General features: G+C 33.7%; 1 protein-coding gene across 3 annotated transcripts in view; it reads right to left on the bottom strand.

The window, feature by feature from the left end:
- Positions 1-448: 448 nt before the first annotated feature.
- LOC140447633 (uncharacterized) overlaps positions 449-23,797 on the bottom strand; it is a 453,196-nt gene continuing 429,847 nt past the window's right edge. For all 3 annotated transcript variants that reach the window (XM_072540392.1, XM_072540393.1, XM_072540394.1), the window contains 4 exons: positions 22,298-22,445; positions 13,934-14,065; positions 8,047-8,235; positions 449-850 (listed from right to left, as the gene is read on the bottom strand). In XM_072540392.1, the coding sequence (XP_072396493.1) occupies positions 843-850; positions 8,047-8,235; positions 13,934-14,065; positions 22,298-22,445 (477 nt within the window). In that variant the 3' untranslated portion in view covers positions 449-842. The remainder of the gene's footprint in view (positions 851-8,046; positions 8,236-13,933; positions 14,066-22,297; positions 22,446-23,797) is intronic.

Below are 23,797 nucleotides of genomic sequence, written 5' to 3' on the forward strand. Positions count from 1 at the left end.
AATGTACTTTCCTCGTCTGTTATTTTGTTCCAATATATTTAACGAAATATTCTTTGTTTTATTTCTCTTATAACTGTTATGTCGTCCTTGGTGACGTCTTACGTTTTTTTTAAACATCGATTCAGTCAATAGAGAAATCTTTATGGGAACTTCATATGCGTTATTATCATAGCAGGATTAACTAGAAATAAACATTATATATGAAAATATGCACTATTTCAGATTTGCCGGTTATTATCATAATATAATCTATTCGATTTCTCACTATGCGGCCTGGAGTGTCTTAAGGTGATTTCCATGTGTACAAACTTCTGTATATTAAAGTAATTGTTAGTAATCAAAAACTTTTCTTCTTCTGCTACAAATGTACGTAATCAGTTTCCTTGTCATTTCTTTTTCCAACTTTAGGCAAAGGGATACTTAAATAAAAAGCTGTATTAAATCCACGATCGATTGTATTTTTTTAATTTTTTGGGTTTTTGTAAAAATCGTCCTTAACTTACACAGAAATTGTTGACTATTTAAAAACTACAATTCTAACAAAATAAAGTACACATTGTTTTATTATAAAAATGTAAATAAAAAAGTATTTTAAATAAAAAAAATGCTTACTTATGAAGTTTAAAACCAACTATTTGTCTCATACACTGCGCAATTAAACGAAAATCTTCTAACAATCAATAAGTATGGTAACAGTTTTAACACTAATGATTATTAGTTATTTCTAATGACTTAGAAATAATGAGCTATCTAATAAATGTTGATGTCAGTCAAATGAATGTTGGTCCTTATTGCACATTGGACGGCGATGTCCATGGCCCTAATCGGGACAGGAGTAACCGTCAAAACACTGAAACAAAAAGAGATTTTTATGACTATTTATAAGAGTTCATAGACGTATCAATTTATTTTAATATTATGTCTATTACTGATTTTATACACTGTGTTTATTTGAAAATGACCCACCCTCAATATTTCAGAAATGTGACATATTAGAAAGAAATGCCGAGACAAATCGATTTTTAAATTAATTGTTGCTTTTATTTTGGATAATATAAACTGTGATGACGGTACCATGACGTCGTGATGAGGTCATCCATTTGTTTTATTAATGAAAACCTATCTTTTTTATGCCAAAATTAAATAGACAATAGAATTATAAGGAATGTTATGCACCACTATTGCCTATATGTATGGCACATATGTATAAATATTGCCTAAAGTTAGTTCTTTTTTATATACAAGGTGTTAAAATTTAAAAAAAAATTTTGGAGTCTCAAGAAACTATATTTAATTTTTAAGAGCAGAACAAAGCAATGGTTATATAAATAAAAACAGTTTTAAGAAAATGCTCAAATTTAGATGTCCTTACTTCTTTGTAATAAGCCAACATTACAGCAAGAGATGCGCAAGACAATCCACATGTAAGACCTCCGCAATCCACATAAGTTTATTCTAGAGCTTTATTCTAGTGAACCGTTTTTATAAATTTAATTTATTGACTTTATTTATTATAAAATGTTCTACACTTTACAGTACTTTATGAGTTTATTTACTTAGAACAGAACAGAAACTTACGAAGCCTCAAAAAAGCATTTCTGGCTTGTTCAACTCTGCTCTTTATTTCATTCTCGGGGTCCCAACAATCATTCAGCAAACATCCCAAGTATTTGAATTGCCTGACTTGTTCGATTTCTTCTCCAGAGACATATATCTTTGCGTTGGGGTAATCATTTCTACTTATAATCATTGATTTTGTCTTCTTGATATTTATTTTCAAACCCCGAGCTTCACTTGCAAGAGTTAGATCATTCAAAAGGCATTGAAGATCTTCGATGTTATCTGCCACTATGGCTGTATCATCGGTATACCTGATGTTATTAATAAATATGCCGTTAACTTTAATACCCTTATTAGAGTCTTCCACTGCTTCTGCGAAGGCTTTTTCTACGTATAAATTGAACAGCATTGGAGACAGTATACAACCTTGCCTTACTCCTTTTTTAATGGATAAATCTTCTGTTTCGTTGGAATTTTGAAGACGTACTGTTGCTGTCTGATTCCAATACAGATTGGCAATGATTCTTATATCCTTTGCATCCAATCCCAACTTTTGTAGGTATTTTATCATCAATTCATGTTTTACATTATCGAATGCTTTCTCGTAATCGATGAAACAGATAAAAACATCCTTTCTTTGATCTAAACAATTCTGTATCAATGTTTGCATACTAAAGATCGCTTCTCTCGTGCCAAGTCCATTTTTGAAACCAAACTGACTCCATCCACTGACCTCTTCACATTTCTTAAACAATCTAGTGTGAAGTATTCTCAGGAAAAGTTTCAAAAAGTGACTCATTAGGCTTATTAGTCGGTGGTCCTTGCAGAAGTTCGCACGTGGTGTTTTTGGTAGGGCGATAAATGTAGATCGAAGCCAATCTTTTGGAATCTGGCCCGTATCGTAGATGTCGTTAAAGAGCTTGACAATAATGTCTAGGTTTTCTTCATTAAGTAACTTGATTGTTTCTGCGTACATATCATCTGGTCCTGGGGTTTTGTTACTTTTTAATAGTTTGATAGCGTGTACAATTTCAGCTTTCAAAATACTTGGGCCATACAAATGGTCTCCCAGTTGTGGTGGTTTTTGTGTTCTGTCATCATTGAACAAATTGGCTGTGTACATTTTCCAAGTATTAAGTATATCGCTAGGGTCCGTTATTAATTCATTTTGGTCATTATGTATACCAGTGACTTGTTTTTTCTTGAAGACACCAGCAATTTCCTTAATTTTCTTGTGAAGATTGAAGCTGTCGCCGAGTTTATATAGGCTTTCAGACTCGGCGCAAAGTGTAGTCATCCAGATCTCCTTCGCCGCTATAATTTCTTTACGAATTTGACTGTGTATATTTCGGTACCCTACTTCGTCCTGCCTGATCTTACACTGCCTGCGTTGTTCCATCATCTCTAATATTTCTTCTGTCATCCACTCATTCTTGGTAGTTGTTTTACTCTCGAGTAGAAAAGTGTTGTTCAACTCATCAAATGATTCTTTTATGGTGGTCCATGACTTTTCAACATCATTCTCAGTTGCCATATTAGAGAACCTATTGTTTATTTCCTCTGTGTACGCTTCATTTGTTTCATTGTTTTTGAGTTTTCTAATGTTTACTGATGCCTTCTGGTGTTTTCTTTTAGCTGTAGCGAGCCTCAGTTTGATATTTGCTACTAAGGGATTGTGGTCGGATCCTATGTCTGTTCCAGGTAATGCAGATACCTTAGTAATAGCATTCCTGTACCTTCTATTAATTGTCACATAATCTATTTGGTTCCTTATAATGCCCTGATGTCCGTCTAAAGGCGACTTCCATGTGTAAAGCCTCCTGGGTGGTAACTTATACCAAGTATTCGTTATGACTAGATCTTTGTCTTGACAGTACTGTATCAATCTGTCCCCTCTGTCGTTTCTCTGACCAAGACCATATTTTCCAACTACGTGATCTACAGCTCCTTCCCCAACTTTTGCGTTGAAGTCTCCTAATACGATGTTAATTTCGTGATTCTTAGTCACCTTTAAGGCTTCGTCTAGCTGTTGATAAAATCGCTCTAATTCTTCTTCTGGCTTGTCTGCTGTAGGGGCGTAGACTTGTATAATATTTATGTTAACTTTTCCATGCAACTGAATAAGTATGACTCTTTCGGAGATCGGGACAAAGTTCTTCACGGAGGCGCGCAAATTTTCGCTTATCAGAACTCCCACCCCATGTCTGTGGTGAGGGTCTGTGCTATCACTGCATGAGTAGTAAAGGGTTTTACCAGTAGTATTGATCATGCCTGTGCCTTCCCATCGCAATTCGCATATGCCGAGAATATCGATGTTAATTCTGTTCATTTCCTGAATTAGATTTTGTAGTTTGCCTGCTGCAAATAAGCTTCTAACATTCCACGTAGCAATTTTGATTGTCTTATCAAGTTGAAACCGGGAGATTTGATCTTTAACACCTTCATAACATTTGTAGTTCTCGAGCGGAAAAAAACCTGGATCCGGAGGCAACATAACTCTCACTGGGAAAACATACCCGGTCAAACACATAGCAACATGTATATTAAAAAGGCATGTGCTAATGGGGCTTAAGTACTGCGGAAAACAAGCAGGAATCAGCTTAGAGCCATACCGGTTCATGGTGACGAAAGCAGAACACCTAAAACAGTCGAATCATATCTTGCATAACTGTGAGGCATTAAATCGCAAGCGGTACACACTTTTCGAAAATTATCGAGTCTATAAAAACAAATGGTACTCATCCTCTAGACCTGTACAAGCTGGTACAAGGTTCCAGAATCCTGGAATGACCATCATGAGTGAATGAAATATTGGCAATAAACCAACTAGCTTCACTGCGACGGGTTTACAACAGATCGCTTAAAAAAAAGACAGACTGGAAACAAACAAACTCCCATCCAACAATCTAAGCGGGTGACTAGAATAGCCACCATAAGGTGTGGAAATAATAAAACAACCGGTGATAACGGAGAACAACTACACACCTGGGAAGGGGTAAACACTCTAAGTCTTATATTCGTTTCCAAAGAAGAGAGGTCCTTTAAATTAGTAGCTTGGATTACCGAAACTAATTCAGATTTACGCTTTGTTACTGAGGAAGCACATAAAAGCCCCATTCCAACTTTTAGATAAGTTCTAAATAATTTCAATTATTCACTTCACTTCTAGACTAAGATAAAACTTTAAAAAGAATTACTGGGCAAGTTGACTGATGAACTGCACACAATTTTCCACCTTCTTCTTCTTCTTTAAGTGCCCTCTCCGCTACGGAGTTTGGAAATCATCATTGCTATTCGTATCTTTGAAGCTGTTGCTCTAAATAATTGGTTAGATGTGCACTGGAACCAGTCTCTTAAATTGCGGAGCCAATATATACGTCGTCTCCCCACGTTTAGTTTGCCCTTAATCTTTCCTTGGATAATTAACTGGAGCAATCGGTACTTTTTCCCTCAAATCACATGACCAAAATATTCCAACTTTCTTCTCTTGATTGTGATCAACAGCTCCCGTTCTTTGTTCATTCTTCGAAGAACACCTGTATTTTCCACCTGACAGGCCCTAACTGTCAGTTAGCCCAAGACTCCAGCACAGATCAGAGGTAATGTAAGTCGATAAAACCTCACCAGCTACAGGGGGTCATGTAAGATGCCCCCATTTTCAGTTTTTAATAATCAACAAGTTAACAGTCTATTGCATTTACCTTGATAAATACCATGAGGATTGTTTTTTAATACGGATGTCCTTCCAATGTTTTTATGTGGCCATACAATGTTTTTAACAACTTTTTATTAAACTGATGATGGAATGATTTCATTCCGAAAAGATCTTCTTTAAAATAAAAATTTTAAGCTTTTAATAAGCATTTTTTATACCTTAATACACACGAACACCACGTGCTTTGTATTCAACAGGTATACTAGCCACTCCTGGATATCTCCACTTCATGGTTTGTTCCAGTTTCACTTTTAACATCACATGAGCTATGCCGCGACTCACTATACAAATGGGGATTGAACTAGAATCAATCATGTGAGTATGGAGAACCTCGCCAAATTATGGCGTACCCTAATCACGTACTCTTGTAATATGGTCGACTTCTCCCATGAAGCAAGTGCGGCGCTGAAGTGGATCAATAATCTCAACACAAAACTATAATTGTGAATAACAGTGGTCTCCATTGCAATATTTTAGCTGATTAAGCTGTTTATTAGTCTGCATTGATGTATATTTGCTGTTATGCTATGTTATAATCAGTTATAATAGTATCCATGTATGCCAATCGCTAAATAAATAAATGTAATGAATATATGTAGAAGCATCAGACACCAGTGGGGTAGCATTAACTATTTTCGACAGATGCACATCCTTTGACCCTCGGATTGGCCTGTTGTACGAAATGTCAACGAGAATATTGAGATGTGTAGACGTTACTGGACGTTCATCGGTTGTCTACAAATTGTTTGTATAATTGGTACCCGAAACAAAGATCAATTATACAATGATCTCTGTTTATTGAAGGTTCGTTTTCCGTTGACAAAGACGAATGTCTACAAGCGCTCTAAATCCTTAAGCTCTTTCTGTCCTTTATCTAGCTTACATATTCTTTTGTAATGTGATATTTTTACAGGTGCAAATATATATTTAATATACTTATGCACACATCAAAATCGTCTAGGGGGCAAACTAATCAAAGAATATTGACCTAAATAGTAATTTGACAATTTATTTGGAAAATATAGAAATTAAACAAATCTGGACGCTGCTTAACGATAAATTGTGAATAACACAACAACCAGTCGTTATATACAGAGGGTTTAAAAAATTCAAAAACATAATTAAACAAAAACTTAACTAAAATTTAAAAATAAAGTCGTAGGCTCTTGTTGGTAGAGTGTATGACCACCTCTGTTATTAATTACAGCTCGACATCAATCTGCCATACTTCTTATCAATATCGATTTGCTCAATTTGTTACCACTGCTCTTGTATATAGTTTAGCAGCTCTTCCCTTGTCTAGAACACTAATCCTTGCTGTTGTGCACGTCTTTTTAGTGTATCCCAAACTTGCTCGATGGGATTCAAGTCGTGGGATTGAGCAGGAAAGGGCAATACCTAAATATTGTTCTGCTGTTTCTGTCAACTTCTTGAACGGTTTGGAAGCGAAATGCATAGCCAGGTGTTCGCCACACCCTTGATCTTCGTGAATAAGATCGTAAACCAAACCTGGATTCATCGGTGAAAAGAATGTTTGCCCATTCTCGTTCTTGCCCAATTTGATGTTCTTCGGCCCATTCTAATCTGGTTGTGCGATTCCGATGGGATATTACTGGAACTCAAGTGAGACGTCTAGCGTAAAGACATTTTGAGCAGACATTAATGCCATGAATGTTTTGAAGCTTACGTCTTAGCTGGTTAGCAGTAACATTGGGGTTCCCTAATGCCTGAAGGTGAACAAACTTGTCATGTTTCGGTTGTGTTGATCTTGTTGGACAATTGCGTCTTTCCCTTACATCACCAGATTCTTGAAAACACTGCCAAATCTGTCCTACAGTACTTTTGGTAGAATGCACAGCTTCTACCAGGTAGAATGCACAGCATAGAGAAGGCTAGGAGTGCATTCAATAACATGGCCAAACTCTTTAAAAGCCACAATTTTAATCTGGAGATAAAAGTAAGGCTCCTACGATGTTATATCTTCTCAATATTGTATTACGGAGTTGAATCCTGGACACTAACTGAAGCAATGGAGAAAAAACTTGAAGCCTTCGAGATGTGGCTATACAGGCGAATTCTAAGGATATCATGGACAGACAAGATAACCAACGAGACCGTATTACGAAGAGTGGGCAAAGAAAGAGAGGTGATGTATACCATTAAAAGGAGAAAGTTGGAATATTTCGGACATATAATGAGAAACAGCACTAAATACAGATTACTGAAGGTAATCCTACAGGGTAAAGTATTCGGAAAGCGAGGAATTGGGAGAAGGAGAATATCATGGTTGAAGAACCTGAGGAAATGGTTCTCCACAACAACAACGAATCTATTTAAAGCATCAGTCAATAAAATAATTATAGCCAGAATGATTGCCAATATTCGGAACGAATAGGCACTGAAAGAAGAAGAAGAAGAAGCACAGCTTCTGTCACGGCGCGGTTGTTCATACCACCCTATATCATACCAATAGCTCGTAGCTGTGTTTCACGATCAAAATGGTGTCTTTTACATGTTAACTTAGTTAAACCACAATAACAACAAATTCTCACTGCAATTGCGGCAAAAATTGTACTGAATATACTTTTGTTGAAGTTAAATAAATAAATTTCAAAAAAATTACCTTTTTTTAAGATCAACAAAAACACAAACCGATATAGTAAATTGTGATAAGATATGTCCAACCAATAATAAACAAATTTTATTTTAACAGAAAAATATTGCTACTTGAAAGTAAACGACTTGTTCCCTAATAATAAATAATTATTTACCGGAGTGCCCAAAACTCAAGACTTCAACAGGCAGTGATCCTCTTCGCTGAACCAGCAGGGCTTCAGTATCCTCAGGTTTGCGAAGTAAAAAAAGACGGGATGTTGCTTCAGAAAATGTATCCGCTTGACAAAAAGTCTCCGGACCACCCGAGATTCGTCTTTTTAATTTTTTTCGCCTTCCTGCTTTACCTATGTAAAATAAATATATATTATTTTATAAATCAATATCTTAAAAAACGTCAAATACATATAAATAAAGTTTGTAAATGAAAATTTATATACATATATATATACAGGGTGTTTCAAAAAAGCATGTCATAAATTAAATCACGCATTCCGGGAACAAAAATAAATTGATTGAATCCAACTTACGTTAGTACAAAAGTGTACACAAAAAAAGTTACAGCCCTTCGAAGTTACAAAATAAAAATTGTTTTTTTGCATTATCTCCTAAACTACTTGACATTTTGTAATAAAAATGGACACGTTACTCTCTTGTTCTGAAAGCATTTTTCATACAAAAGACACAACAAAATCTAAGCGCACAGAAAAATTTTAAGGGGGGTGTGCAGTTCTAAATCCCCCCAAACTTTTGAGTACGTTCAAATCAAATGAATTTTGTGGCATCATTAGCTCATCAATTTTTACAAAAAACAGTTTTTATTGAGTTACGGCCCTTTTCATTAACCTTTAAAAAATTACGTTCAACTAAATAAATGGCTTAAATGAAATAAAAAGTACAAAAAATGTCTATAACCTCTATAAATATGATATTACAATAAATGTTCAAAATGACTCCCATTTTCTTCAATGCACATTCGGTATCGTTTTAATAAGGAAAACCGAATGCGCTGAAAAATCATATTTTTCTGACGAAATTGAATTGCAGCTTCAATTATTCTAACCCTCAATTGTTGTCCGTCTTCTATTGTTACAAAATACACTTTCTGTTTCATAAACCCCCAAAAGCAAAAGTCCATGGGGTTAAGACCTGGACTTCTGGGTGGCCAAGAACTGGGTGCGTCACGACCCCTTTCAATCCACCGACCAGGATACTGCCTATAAAGGTATTCCCGGACTTCATTACTGTAATGCGGTGGAGCGCCATCTTGTAGAAACCACATATTTTGCATTAGTGCAATATTCACTTCTTCCAAATACTCTTGTAAATCGTTTGCCAAGAACTGCAAATAATTATCACAATTTAAATTGTTGGGAAGGAATACTGGGCCTATTAGATTGTTATCCACAATTCCTGCCCAAACATTAACTTTAAAAGTCCTTTGGCGATGAGTCGTTATTCCATTAACAACCAATCGCAAAATCCAATCCTTTTAGGATAATCTTCAACCAATAACTCTTGAACTGTTGTTAAGTGATAGGGTTTAAGCAGCTGATCCTTTAAATGCTTCCAAACCCTTACGTGAGGAACATTTAGTTGAACAGCTATTACCCTTGTACTTGTTCCAGGGACTTCTTCAATGATTTCTAAAATGTCTTCATCAGTTGCATCCATTCTTGGACGACCACTAATGCCAGCAACTTGCGGTTGGAATGTACCTGTTTCCCGTAAACGACGATCAATGGTCAGTAATAATCGTCTATCGGGTGTATTTCGATTGGGGTATTTTACTGCATAACGCCTTACGGCTGCTACATTATTTCCTTGACATTCACCTACGATATTCCCGATAGTTGATTGAAATCATAATTTAATCTGATCCAACTTACCCAAAGTTAAATGCATATATGCCATTTCCTGAAATGCGTAGGCCATTGTAATATCAAAATTTTTAATATTAATCTTATTCACACAATAAATGATATCAAATTATTGACTATTATTGATGGAACTGTTTGTAATTATTGTGTCCGTAAAAACTAATTGTAATTTTATGGCCAACTAGGAAAAAACTAGTTTATCGAAAAAGTGATAGGAGGCAAGAAAGTTTTATAAATAGTGTGTTAAACTGATGATGCCACAAAATTCATTTGATTTGAACGTACTCAAAAGTTTGGGAGATTTAGGGCTGGACACCCCCTTAAAATTTTTCTGTGCGCTTAGATTTTGTTGTTTCTTTTGTATGAAAAATGCTTTCAGAACAAGAAAGTAACGTGTCTATTTTTATTACAAATTGTCAAGTAGTTTAGGAGATAATGCAAAAAACCAATTTTTTTTTGTAACTTCAAAGGGCTGTAACTTTTTTTGTGTACACTTTTGTACTAACGTAAGTTGGATATAATCAATTTATTTTTGTCCTCGGAATGCGTGATTTAATTTATGACATACCTTTTTGAATATATATATATATATATATATATATATATATATATATATATATATATATATATATATATATATATATATATATATATATATATATATGTCCTAGGAGGACAAATTCGTTAAACTTCCCGTGCTTGAATAGGTATCATTAAAGTATTATGAATCATTTCGGCCTATCCCAGCCTCATCAGACACTTGGGCTGATACAAATTTAAACTCAGAAAGTCTCCCAAAGCTTCACCACAGCAGTGGTTAGCGTACAGAGGCGCCACCTGCTGTGGCGGCCATGAACGAAACATTGGGAGACATTCGTTGGACTTTCCGAGTTTGAATTTGTATCAGCCCAAGTGTCTGATGAGGCTGGGATAGGCCGAAATAATTCATAACACTTTATTGATACCGATTCGAGCACGGGAAGTTTAACGAATTTGTTCTCCTATGCCATATATTTGGCCATTTAATTCAACAAAGCGATAGCAGCTTTTGCTAGAATATTTCATCTTTTACACATTTCGCATAGCCCAGAGGACAGAAAACGATATTATTATATCGTTTTTGTTCATGGCCGCCAAAGCAGGTGGCGCCTCTGTACGCTAACCACTGCTGTGGTGAAGCTTTGGGAGACAATCGTTGGACTTTCCGAGTTTGAATTGGTATCAGCCCAAGTGTCTGATGAGCCTGGGATAGGCCGAAATAATTCATAACACTTTATTGATACCGATTCGAGCACGGGAAGTTTAACGAATTTGTTCTCCTAGGCCATATATTTGGCCAGTTAATTCAACAAAGCGATAGCAGCTTTTGCTAGAATATTTAATCTTTTACACATTTCGCATAGCCCAGAGGACAGAAAACGATATTATTATATCGTTTTTGTTCATGGCCGCCAAAGCAGGTGGCGCCTCTGTACGCTAACCACTGCTGTGGTGAAGCTTTGGGAGACATTCGTTGAACTTTCCGAGTTTGAATTGGTATCAGCCCAAATACACACAATAAACAATAACACACTATACCATAATTATGTGTCGACTTTAAAGCTAAAATTGGGAGAAAGGTAGATGACACAGAAACATCACTGGAAAAGTTGGGTTTGAGAAACAGCCACAAACGCGGTGAAACTTTGATAAGTTTACTGCTGGAAAAAAATCTATTTCAAATGAACATAAGGCCCAAATCATGAACATGAAGTTTACAAAAATGAACATCGGAGATGGAAGTGGCAGAGTACTATTTTATAATCACTGACAAGAGGCAAATATTTAAGAGATGTTACAGTCCTAAACTAATTTTCTAGTTCCTAAACAGGTAGCGACCACAACATGGTAAAAGCCTCGATATAAATAGACCTTGCGAAAGAGAGATACCGTATGATCAAAAACAAGTCCACACCTACCTTGATAGATCTAGGCTGATAATATAAATGCATTTGAAGAACATCAACATCATTTTCAAAAACAATAAGAATACAGACCTAAATATTAACACCCTGAATGATATTATAATAGAAGCAATAGAGGAAAGGCAGAAGATACACTGCCAAAAGAAACGATATAACGAAAGAACAAGTCCTCAAACAAGTACGAATGGAATAGAGGAGAAAAATGAAAAGTAATAGAAGCAAATAGATAAGTAAAAGAATACAAAAATCTATTAGGACGGACAACCGAATGCATAAAAGTGAACAAATCCAACAAAGGATTGAAGATAACAAGAGCCTCAAAGTTCTAAAGAGAAAATTAGCAAATGGCAAACAAGAAATAACAAAATTAAAGGATAAAGATCGAAATATCATTACCAACAGAGATAAATTACTAAGGGTAGTAGAAGATTTCTATAAAGAATTATACACAAGTCAACAAAAACAGGATGGTTAAAAAATTCAAGAAAAAGATTAGTCAACCAAAGATCGGAATTAACGCCTGATATATCAACAGACGAAATAAGGAACGCACTGAAGAAAATGAAAAGAAATAAAGCCCCGCGAGAAGATAATATCGTTATAGAAGCCGTAAAGATTGGAGGAGACACACTTTTAAAGAATTTAAAGGAACTGTTCAACTTATGCCTGTACCAAAGTGAAATACAAAGATATTACACAAAAAGCCTGTTAAGCCTGTTAAAACGCATCTAGAAATTATTCACAAAAATAATAACAAGTAGACTGGAAACAAAATTAGATTTTTACAAACCTAGGGAACAGGAAGGTTTTGGAAAAATCTTTGGACTTTGAAAGTCACTAACGCCTACTTCATAGACTTTCGCAAAGCATTCGATGCGATATAAATTAACAGCGTAATGAGAGTGTTAGAGGAAAGACGTATATATTATGGGTACTCCAAACTGATCGAAAACATAATAAAATAATAAAACCATAACCATAAGATTACACAAAGATACAAAATGTATAAAAATCAAAAGAGGGATCAGACAAGGAGATGCGTCTGTCATGATCTGGGGCAACATGTCATCTAAAGGTGTGAGACAGTTGCATTTTAACGATGGGATTGTAAATACGGACAAATATGTGAAGATATTAGAAAAATCTTTTTTGCCGTTTATGGAACAAAGTTTATTATCAGCGAAAGATTTTGTCTTTCAACAATAGAGCGCAACACAGATTAAAGACCATGATGACCACTTCTGGAATGGATTTCTAACAGTCTTGACTTGTCTCCGATAGAAACTTTAGCGAAATAAAAAAAGCATCGAGGAAACATCCTGCCAGGTCAGTCAACGACTTGAAACAAAAATTGCAAGAATTATGGAATTCATGTACACCAGAATTTTGTCAGAACTTGGTAAAAACTATGCCTCGAAGAATTTTGGATGTACTTTATTAAAAATAAAGAGGATGTTATTCAGTGCTAAGCTTTCACGTTTTTTTTGTTAATATTATATAATCTCTGCGTTTTTTTAATTTGTTGTTATTCTGTTTAATTAATCATTTTTATTAATTTAAAAAATATTTTCTATAATTATTATAGAAATCCAAAAATGTTGTTCGATGAATTAAAACTTTTAAAGTTTACGCTGGACTTTTGTTTTTGTTCTATACAATTTAATTTTCTTTTCAATATAACGTTGGGACAACTGACATGGTAAGGAATTCGTATATTTATGGATTAATCTCACAAAAATTTAGATTATTAAAAGCACAATCCAATTATATTAGAAAAATTATTGACCTCAGAAAACTGTTACCATATAAGTATTGAAGACCAATACAAACAATTCTGGGAAGCAATAAATAAGTGGCCAGAAGATGAAATTGATGATGACCATATTGCAAAGAATTAAAAAAAGACTAAACATTTTTGTTGTTTTGTTTTCAATATTGATTTTTTATTAATAAATTTAGTTGAATATTCCAAGTTCAATATATAATAAGAATTGTGTAAATAAATTAAGTTTCACGTTGACGTTCTAAATTTAATTTTAAATTTTTTTTCATTTACAAAAAATTGAATGTCTCTACTTATGTTTAATTTCTTATTAATAAATGTAATAAATGTTATCCTTTGATGATACAAACAATTAAAATTCTTACATATTATTGATTTGTTAAACTAAATAGTATGTGCCTGTAAAAAGTAAGCTTACCATTTAGACTGGTATGTCTGGTGAGCTGCTCTAATTTCTCACCATTTCCACCAAATATGGAAATTATATTGGTAGGAGCAGAACCTCGTCTTGGAAATTGTAGCTGATGGAGGTTTTTCTTTTCGATAATATCTTAAAATAAAATATTTAATTAATGATTTTTCAAACATTTAACTACTAAATAATAAAATAAAAAAAAAGAAAAACCACAGAGCAGTGTGTTTGATACCGATATATTTTGAAGTTTAAATAATAAAAACTTTTTTAAAAAATCATTTATAAAAGGAATATATATTCTAAAATTGCCCTTACTGGTTACATCACAAAACGTTTTCGGACTAATAAGTCGATCATGAGTGCAGTTACAAGGTATACATAAGGGAAGCCACTAAATATGTGGGTAAAAACCCTTTAAATAATGTTAACTTTGTTAGTTAATACATATTTGTTGTTAAATTTAAATGATGTAGGTTTAAACATATTTACATCATGGCAACACAAGACTCCCATATCAGGAGCTATCGAGGATCCATAAAGATACCTTCTCTTGGGTTGGCAACCCCTGGGAGTCTTGCGTTGCCATGATGTATTGTTGATAGAAATATGTATTAATTAACAAAGATAACAACATTTAAAGGGTTTTTACCCATATATTTAGTGGCTTCCCTCATGAATATCTGGTAACTGCACTGATGATGGACTTATTAGTCTGAAAACTTTCTGTGATATAACCTGTAAGAGCAATTTTAGAGTATATACATCTTTTATAAAGGATTTTTTAAATAAAAGTTTTAATAATTCATGGGATACAGCCAACTACAGGAATTTCATTTTCCTTGTGGATTTCAACTCATAGGTACAATAATTTTAGAACAATAAAAAAAGAAGAGAAACCTTTAAGAAACAGATACACTAATACAAAACTGCGTAAACATAGAATTTCCAGAAGAGTTAATTAAGTAGATCGAAAGATTATGAGAAGTACGATAAACTTCTGTAAATCCATTACGAAATGAACTTAATATATAATCTTACTACGTCAATTTCATTTTGTTTTTATGCTTACTACCACGAACTACCACTACCACTAACACGAAGATTGTTTCCTAAAAACATATAGGGTCTTTAATAGATTTAGGAATTTTGACAATTGGTAGCGGCCATATTTTTGTTAAATTACCTTTCATTCATTTATTCTATTTTTCAAAATAACCAGGAATGAAAATAAAGTACAACACGTGCAAATGAAAAAAATCTTTTATCAAAATGGGTGTTCTGTTCGGACAACGTTCTGCGCTTTTCACCCATTTTACTATTTTACCGTCACCATCATCTTCCTACCGAGAGAACGATTTTATCCTATCGATAGGAAAGTATTTTGAGCAAAAAACTTGTAAACTTGTAGATTTGAGAGTAAACGCCTCTAAATTTGAATGAGTAACAAAATAATATATCGCGTGCAAAAAATCAGATCGACATAAAAATCTAAAGGTAAAACCAGAGCTGTGAATATGAGTGCTTCTGCACATCTAAAGACTTATGAAGAGAGCAAGCTACTGAATCGTGAAATTATGTTGATAATTTTTCGACTGTTCTAACAACCATTCAAATTTCGTCATTTTGTGTCATGTGGTGGAACAATTTCACCCAATCATGTCAACATTAGACTGATAATTGCATTCAGTGCAATTTTCAATCCCTATGACAACACGATCGAGTTTGACAACTTCATCCAAATAAATTTTAAAATGTCACGTTTCGGCAATGAGAATGTTCAAAGTATAAATGCGCTAATCAAAGAAAAAATTCCCAGAAATACAACCTACAGTCACAAATATATTTGGGGAATATTCATGGAATGTTTCGTTATGTTGAGTTATGATTTTTTTTTTCAAAAAATTATCCGCCGAATATCCCTCGGACATTGATGAATGCCTCATAATTTCACGACAAATTTCTCAAGCTCGTTGCTTGGTAACAGCACTCAGTCTTCGGCTTCGTGCTGTTACAAAGGAACGAGCTTTAGATTGTCATGAAATTATCTCGTCTGTTATCAATGTCCTAGGGATATTACTACTGATAATTTTTCGACTGTTCTAACAACCATTCAAATTTCGTCATTTTGTGTCATGTGGAACAATTTCAACCAATCATGTCAACATTAGACTGATAATTGCATTCAGTGCAATTTTCAATCCCTATGACAACACGATAGAGTTTGACAACTTCATCCAAATAAATTTTAAAATGTCACGTTTCGGCAATGAGAATGTTCAAAGTATAAATGCGCTAATCAAAGAAAAAATTCCCAGAAATACAACCTACAGTCACAAATGTATTTGGGGAATATTCATGAAATGTTTCGTTATGTTGAGTTATGATTTTTTTTTTTTTCGAAAAATTATCCGCCGAATATCCCTCGGACATTTATGAATGCCTCATAATTTCATGACAAATTTCTCAAGCTCGTTGCTTGGTAACATCACTCAGTCTTCGGCTTCGTGCTGTTACAAAGGAACGAGCTTTAGATTGTCATGAAATTATCTCGTCTGTTATCAATGTCCTAGGGATATTACTACTGATAATTTTTCGACTGTTCTAACATCCATTCAAATTTCGTCATTTTGTGTCATGTGGAACAATTTCAACCAATCATGTCAACATTAGACTGATAATTGCATTCAGTGCAATTTTCAATCCCTATGACAACACGATCGAGTTTGACAACTTCATCCAAATAAATTTTAAAATGTCACGTTTCGGCAATGAGAATGTTCAAAGTATAAATGCGCTAATCAAAGAAAAAATTCCCAGAAATACAACCTACAGTCACAAATATATTTGGAGAATATTCATGGAATTTTGCTGCGGACGAGAATATGAGTTGAATGAACATAGAAGCTTAGAAGAATTGGCGTTGATACTAAAAGATTGGGCCGTCAATATGAGAAAGAAAAACGGGGACGAATTCAAAGAGGTAACTGTGAAGACAATGTGGAATGTTTCGTGCAAACTATTGCAAGAAAAGTACTATAATGACTATAATATTATGATTGACCCGTTTAACAATATAGTGTTTAAACCAGCCGCGATGCAATCAGGAAGAAACTACAAGCAGATCCATGTAAACGTAAAGCCAGTTCAGTTTCGTTAAATTGGTCTGAAATTAACAAAATAATATTGCTTTGGGATGAAGATACCCCTGAAGGTCTTATGCGTAAATTTTACCATATTGCTGCTGTAGAATTAGCGTGGCGAGGAGGAGAGGCAGTTGCTTGTCTGGTGGATTTTTTTCAAATCGAGAAAAATAACGATGACACTCCAACAAATCGCATTGAATACAATCCGGTATTCAGTAAAACGTGCCAAGGTGGTTCTAAAAGCTGTGCAAGTAGTAAATGGTTGGTTATCAATGGTGAGAGACAAAGATGCCCTGTACGTCTTTTTCATAAACTGATATCAAAACGAGGCGACAATATTACCTCACCACGACTGTTCTTAAAACCAAATCGACACTGGAAAAATGAAACTGACAAATGGTACGATAATGTACCTGTTGGAAGAAATACAATGAATGGATGGACTAAATCTTCTGCTGAAGCAATTGGCTTGAATGTAAAGGAGAAAAAGATAACAAATCACTCGAATAGATCAACTGCTGTTAGCGAATTAGCAAAAAGTGGTGTAGAAGAACAACAATTGCTAAAAATTACTGATCATGGCAATCAGAATTCTATAAAACCATACTTGAATCTCGATCAAGAACACCACAACAAGATTATAAATATTATGCGTGGTAATAGATCTTCTATAGTAGAGAACAGCAACGAATCTAATGTTAACTTAAATTTTAATAATTGTACTTTCACTAACTGCAGTTTTAATAAATAAATGTTTCGTTATGTTGAGTTATGATTTTTTTTTTCGAAAAATTATCCGCCGAATATCCCTTGGACATTGATGAATGCCTCATAATTTCATGACAAATTTCTCAAGCTCGTTGCTTGAGGAAGGAACGAGCTTTCGATTGTCATGGAATTATCTCGTCTGTTATCAATGTCCTAGGGATATTACTACTGAAAATTATATTACAACTTGTAACGTTATAAACGTCACATGGTTGTTACTTTTCTTCAAATAATTATTTTATTTCAATTTCTTTTGATTTTATTGATTTTTTAACTATTTTGTTTTACTATTTTTCTTCTAAAAATAGTTGGTCAACTTTTCTATCAACTAAATATTCTGTTTAATCATTATTATACAATTTAAATTTTCAATTATTTCAGTTCTATTCTTATTTACTCTTTGTATACCACCTGTATACTCTTCGTATACCCTCGTATACCAACGTACACCTAGCTACATTTAGCTACGGCAATTCCGATTGTCAATGTCAAATAGAAAATCAAACGATTCGTAGAACGAATTTATTTTATGTTAAGCACATTTTTAATTCAAAAATTCAATTTATTTATTTATCTATTTAAGTTTTATTTTATATATTTATATATTTATATTTAGTTTTATTATTGTTCAAATATACAGTATTTTTTCTATTCAAACTTAAAAAGATATACAGTGAATGAATGAATTGAATACAGTGAAAAAGTAAATGAATTCAATAAAAGATTATACTACATACAGATAAAACTATCCATCTTAAATAACTATTGAACTTCTAATTTTTTGGAAAAACGCAAAATTATTAATATTTGAAGGGGGAGACATTATATCATATTTAAGGTTGCTGGGAAATGTACCCTCTCACCCCCGTGGGGGTTTTCATGGTACTTATAATTTCAATAATGTACTTATAATACCTTTGGCTTGAAGTGATTAGTTTATGAGATAGACAATTTTTCTTTTAACAAGATAAATATATTTCTTACCTTAATTTACTGTAACAAATTAGGTTGTAGCATAATTTAAACTTTGTAAATATTTAACCGTACTATTTGTAGTACCTTCAAAAACTAAGAAAAAAAAAACATTTTATTAAAGTTTTATCAAAGGTTTTCAATATTGTTTGGACATTTATTTTAATCGATTAATAGCCAATGACAATTTGTTATAACTTGTAACAGCCGTATATTTGTACGTGTGCAATTTGATCGCATAAAAGTTTTACACTTTGCAAGAAAGAATAGAAACTATACGTTTATACTACAAAAATAATAAATGTGCAAGAGCTGCTGCTAGAATTTTTAATGAAACACACCACAACAGACATGCAACTCATAAGAATGAGATTGAACTGATGCAGAAATTTAAAGCAACAGGATCAGTTTGAAATAAAAAACATAACCGACAGGGACTTGTAAATAACGAAGCAATCCAAGTCGCTGTTTTAGGGCAAGTTAACTTAGAGGCTGAGCAATTACAGTCACTGTCAACAATAAGCAGAGCAATTTGCTTATTGTTGACAGTGTTTCATCTTCTACAGCCTTCCGAGTCCTCCATAAATTTAAGTTTCATCCATATAAAATTAAATTAGTACAAGAGTTAAATGAAGAATATTTTGATCGTCGCGTCGTCTCGAATTTAGCGAATTAATAATACAATGCATCATTAACAATCCATAATTGATAAACAATATTTGCTTCTCGGATGAATGCTCATTCTCATTAAATGGTTTGGTGAACAGCCATAATTGCCAATACTGGGCTGAGAGTGATACATATTGTACGTGAATTTCACACGCAGCATCCTCAAAGGTTAAACGTATGGTGTGGTATCCTAGGTGATCACATTATCGGACTCTTCTTTATCACTGGAAACTTAAATGATGCATCGTATCTTGAATTACTTAGGCAAATGGTTGATCGTATTAGAACAATAGTAGAAAATGATGATAACCTTTCCGAAGATTTGGTTGCATTTCAACATGATGGAGCTCCTCCACACTTTGCTTTACCTGTGCAACAATTTTTAAATGAAACGTTTCCCGGTCGTTGGATAGGTAGAAGAGGACAGATGATGGATTGGCCACCTGGGTGATCGGATTTAACACCCCTAGATTTCTTCTTATATGGGTATTTAAAAACAAAAATGAATACTACTCAACCAGAATCTCTAGATGATTTACAACAAAGAATAGAGGATGAATGTCCACAATTAAATGCAGACGTGTTAAGCAATGTAAGAGAAGAATTTCAAAACATATTGTACTATTGTATTGAAGTGAATGGCAGTCATTTTAAACAATTATTGTAAACATTTTTGGTAGTGAAATGTTCATTCTAAATGTTTGTAATAAAACTGTTGAAAAATAATTTTGTTTCAATCCAGTTTTCTTGCTTTTGTATTTATTTTTCTCATAAGCTAATCACTTCAAGCATCATGTGTTATACATTTCTGAAATCAGTACAAAGAGGAGAATCCAAATATCAAATAAGAAAAGGGGGAACTAATTTAAAAAAAATAAAGGGATGGGTGAGAGGGTGCATTTCCCAGCAATCTTAATCATGATATAATGCCTCCCCCTTCAAATATTAATTGACGTGTTTTTGCGTTTTTCCTAAAAATTAGAAGTTCAATAGTTATTTAGGGTGGATAGTTTTATCTGAAAAGCACTGTATGTAGATATAATCTTTTATTGAATTCCTTAACTTTTACATTCATTTATATTTAAAAATTTTAATAATTTAAATCATATATTTCTTAATCATATCGATCTTTGCTAGTTTATCTATAATTGCCATTGCTAGTTTATCTATAATTATATTTTTCTAACCTTATGGCAAGAAAAGACATTTAACTTTATACTGTCAAGGTTATATGGAACTTCTTGTTCTAGATTTTTTTTTGGGTTTTTCTTATTGTTCCTCAAAGCTGGAATATTTAGGCCACATTACCAGAGGTGCGAAATATGAGATATTAAGGCTCATAATACAAGGTAAAATCAAGGGTAAAAGATCCATAGGAAGACGAAGAATTTCTTGGCTGAGAAACCTAAGAGAGTGGTATAGTTGCAGCTCAATAGATCTTTTTAGAGCAGCCGCCAATAAGGTACGGATAGCTGTGATGATAGCCAACCTTCGATAGGAGAAGGAACTACAAGAAGAAGTATTGTTCCGCTTTTTAGTGGGACTCCCCCATTAACTCCACGAGTGGTGTTCACCACACCAACAATTGGTTAAAGGGATGTAGCAAGTAAACAGCTTTAGGACAAATAAGCAGAGACCGACCGCAAATTAGGTGGTTAGATGGGGTTGAGACAGACTTACGGATACTAAAAATTAGAAGATAGCAGTACGACGTCAGAAACGCCACAGACGGTTGTCGAGCCAAAGATGATTATGATGATGATTAAGCCTACTAGCTGCTACTACTACAATCAACATCAATGGGAAGCATAAGATTATCTCCATTAGAAGCTACAATCAGCCTTTCCATCTGAAAGCACAGGCAAGATTTACTTTCCAATTTTGGTTTTTGTTTTATTTTTAATAAAATTTAATGTAGTCTTTATTTGTTCTTTCCAAATTTTTCATTGTACAATTTGCATTAAGACAAGACCACCTAGTCCTGATGCATGGACATTTTCTAGTTACACAACTGAGGTGTTTTATTGTGACAAACTATTAGGCCAGTAGTCACATATCATCGGAAGGCTAAGCCAAAAATTCTTGTTAGACAATGCAAAAGAAAAATAGCTGACAGGTCAGAAATAAAGATTATTGTTAAGTCGGCCAACATCCACAGAGCGTTGTAGCGAAAAGGAGAAAAAAAGTTTTTGTAAAATATTAAATACAGTTTTTAAGTTATAGAAAATATGACGGTAAATCGCATAAGTAAATAAATTAAATTTCAGTTTAAAAACTTATAGTAGTTAACTTAATAAGCATGACAACATGACAATATCACTATACTTATACTTTTCATAAAATAGGAATGTGATATAACAAAACAAAAGTCTTTTTTTACTTCGAATAGAACATACTATTTTTTTTTTCAAACGTCTCAAATAATTTTTATGTTACCATGGTTACGTATATTGACTGTCACTTTAAATTTGAAAGTTTTGTGAACGTTTGTGCTTATTGTAGCCCAACAGTACGAGCGTTATGTGATTTCGACGATCTCACGGCATCGCGTATTCGTCCAGATATTTTGTGTACTACAAAGACTGTAACCGAAGGATTGTTGCTTACCAAGCTCACTGCGGTTTACAAAGCTTTTGAGCTTTTGACTTTTACACTTTTGTCTCTAGGCGTAAAAGTGCTTTACTTTTATGCCTAGGCGTAAAAGAAACATTTTTATACTATCAATCAGGTCACAAACATTAATACTTTTGTAACGTTTGAAAAAAAAACAAAATTAATTTTTTAATTCTGCATCTAAAAATTTATATGTACTTACGATATTGAGCAACTTCAATTGGCACTGATCCTCTTCTTAAAGAGTCTGTGTCAGACACCACTAGCCCTCTGCTGGCAGGCGAAATTTTTTCATCGGGTTTTGGTACTGTAGGCATCACAGGTGCTGAACCTCTCCGTTTATTTAAATGCTAAAATTGGTATAAATGTATATTTGTCAATAGAAAAATCCTAAAATATTACAACATATCGTATTGTGAAGGCGAACTCAGTTCAAATGCTCTACTCTACTAGATTACTATTTCTCTCTCTCTCCCTCACTTTCTATCTCTTTCTCTTATCTTATTTTTCTATAATATGAAGATTCTTAACTACATAATAGTAATAATTTTCACGATTCACACTCTCTGCACCAGGACCTATCGAGACCTTTCGTGCTCTTTTGTATTTTTGTCTTGTATGTCTTGAAAATACCTAATTATTAAGTAATGTTGGCTTCATTGTTACAATATTATTAAAACAAATCCAACTTAGCTTATTATCTCGCTCTGACACTTACTACATCTAGATTACTATACAATACAATACAATATCAATGTAGAAATACTTAAATTAATTGCATACAAAGAAAGTAAAAGCCTCGACTTGATAACAGCACTATTCAATAAGATATATTATGACACAGGTAAAATACCATCAGACTGGCTAAAATCAACATTCGTTCAATATTACCAAAAAAATCCAATACCTCACACTGATTATCGAATATTAAGCATGATGTCTAATGTTTTTAAAACTTTCCTCAGAATCAGATGAGTGGCACTCGATTCGGATTTCGAAAGGGATTGGTAACACAAGAAGCTCTTTTTGCCTTAAATGTGTTAACACAACGATACAGAGACATGAATGTAGATGTATACGCAAGTTGCTTTTAATTATCGAAAAGCATTTGACTGAGATTAACCATCAAAAGATGATTGAAATTCTGAGAACAACTGGAATTGACGAACAAGACTTACGAATTATCTCAGAACTAAATTGGCACCAAACGGTAACAATTGAAATAGAGCATACAACATCCGAAGATATACGAATCCGACGAGGAGTGCAAAAAGGATGCGTCTTATCACCGATATTATTTAATCTGTATTCGGATTCTATATCCAGAAAACCATTAGACGAGGTTCAACTTGCTATCAAGATTAACGGAACCAGCAAAGACAACATCAGGTACGCTGATGACACCGTCCTAATAGCAAGCAACGCACAAGAACTACAAAATATAATAAATGCGGTAGTTCGTCATAGTGAAATGGAAATGTTCGGTTTACATCTAAACGTTTCCAAAACTAAAATTCTAGTATTTTCAAACATACCAACAAACGTATATTTGTATGCCAAGGGACAAATAATAGAACAGGTAACTTCCATAAAATATTTGGGAGCAAATATCAACAGCCAGTGTAACCCAAATCCTATCAAGAATCGAACAAGCGAAAAAAACATACATGAACATGAAAACATTTTTTACAAGATCAGACCA

The sequence above is a fragment of the Diabrotica undecimpunctata genome, chromosome 8, assembly GCF_040954645.1.
Source record: "Diabrotica undecimpunctata isolate CICGRU chromosome 8, icDiaUnde3, whole genome shotgun sequence".
Taxonomy (NCBI): Eukaryota; Metazoa; Arthropoda; class Insecta; order Coleoptera; family Chrysomelidae; genus Diabrotica; species Diabrotica undecimpunctata.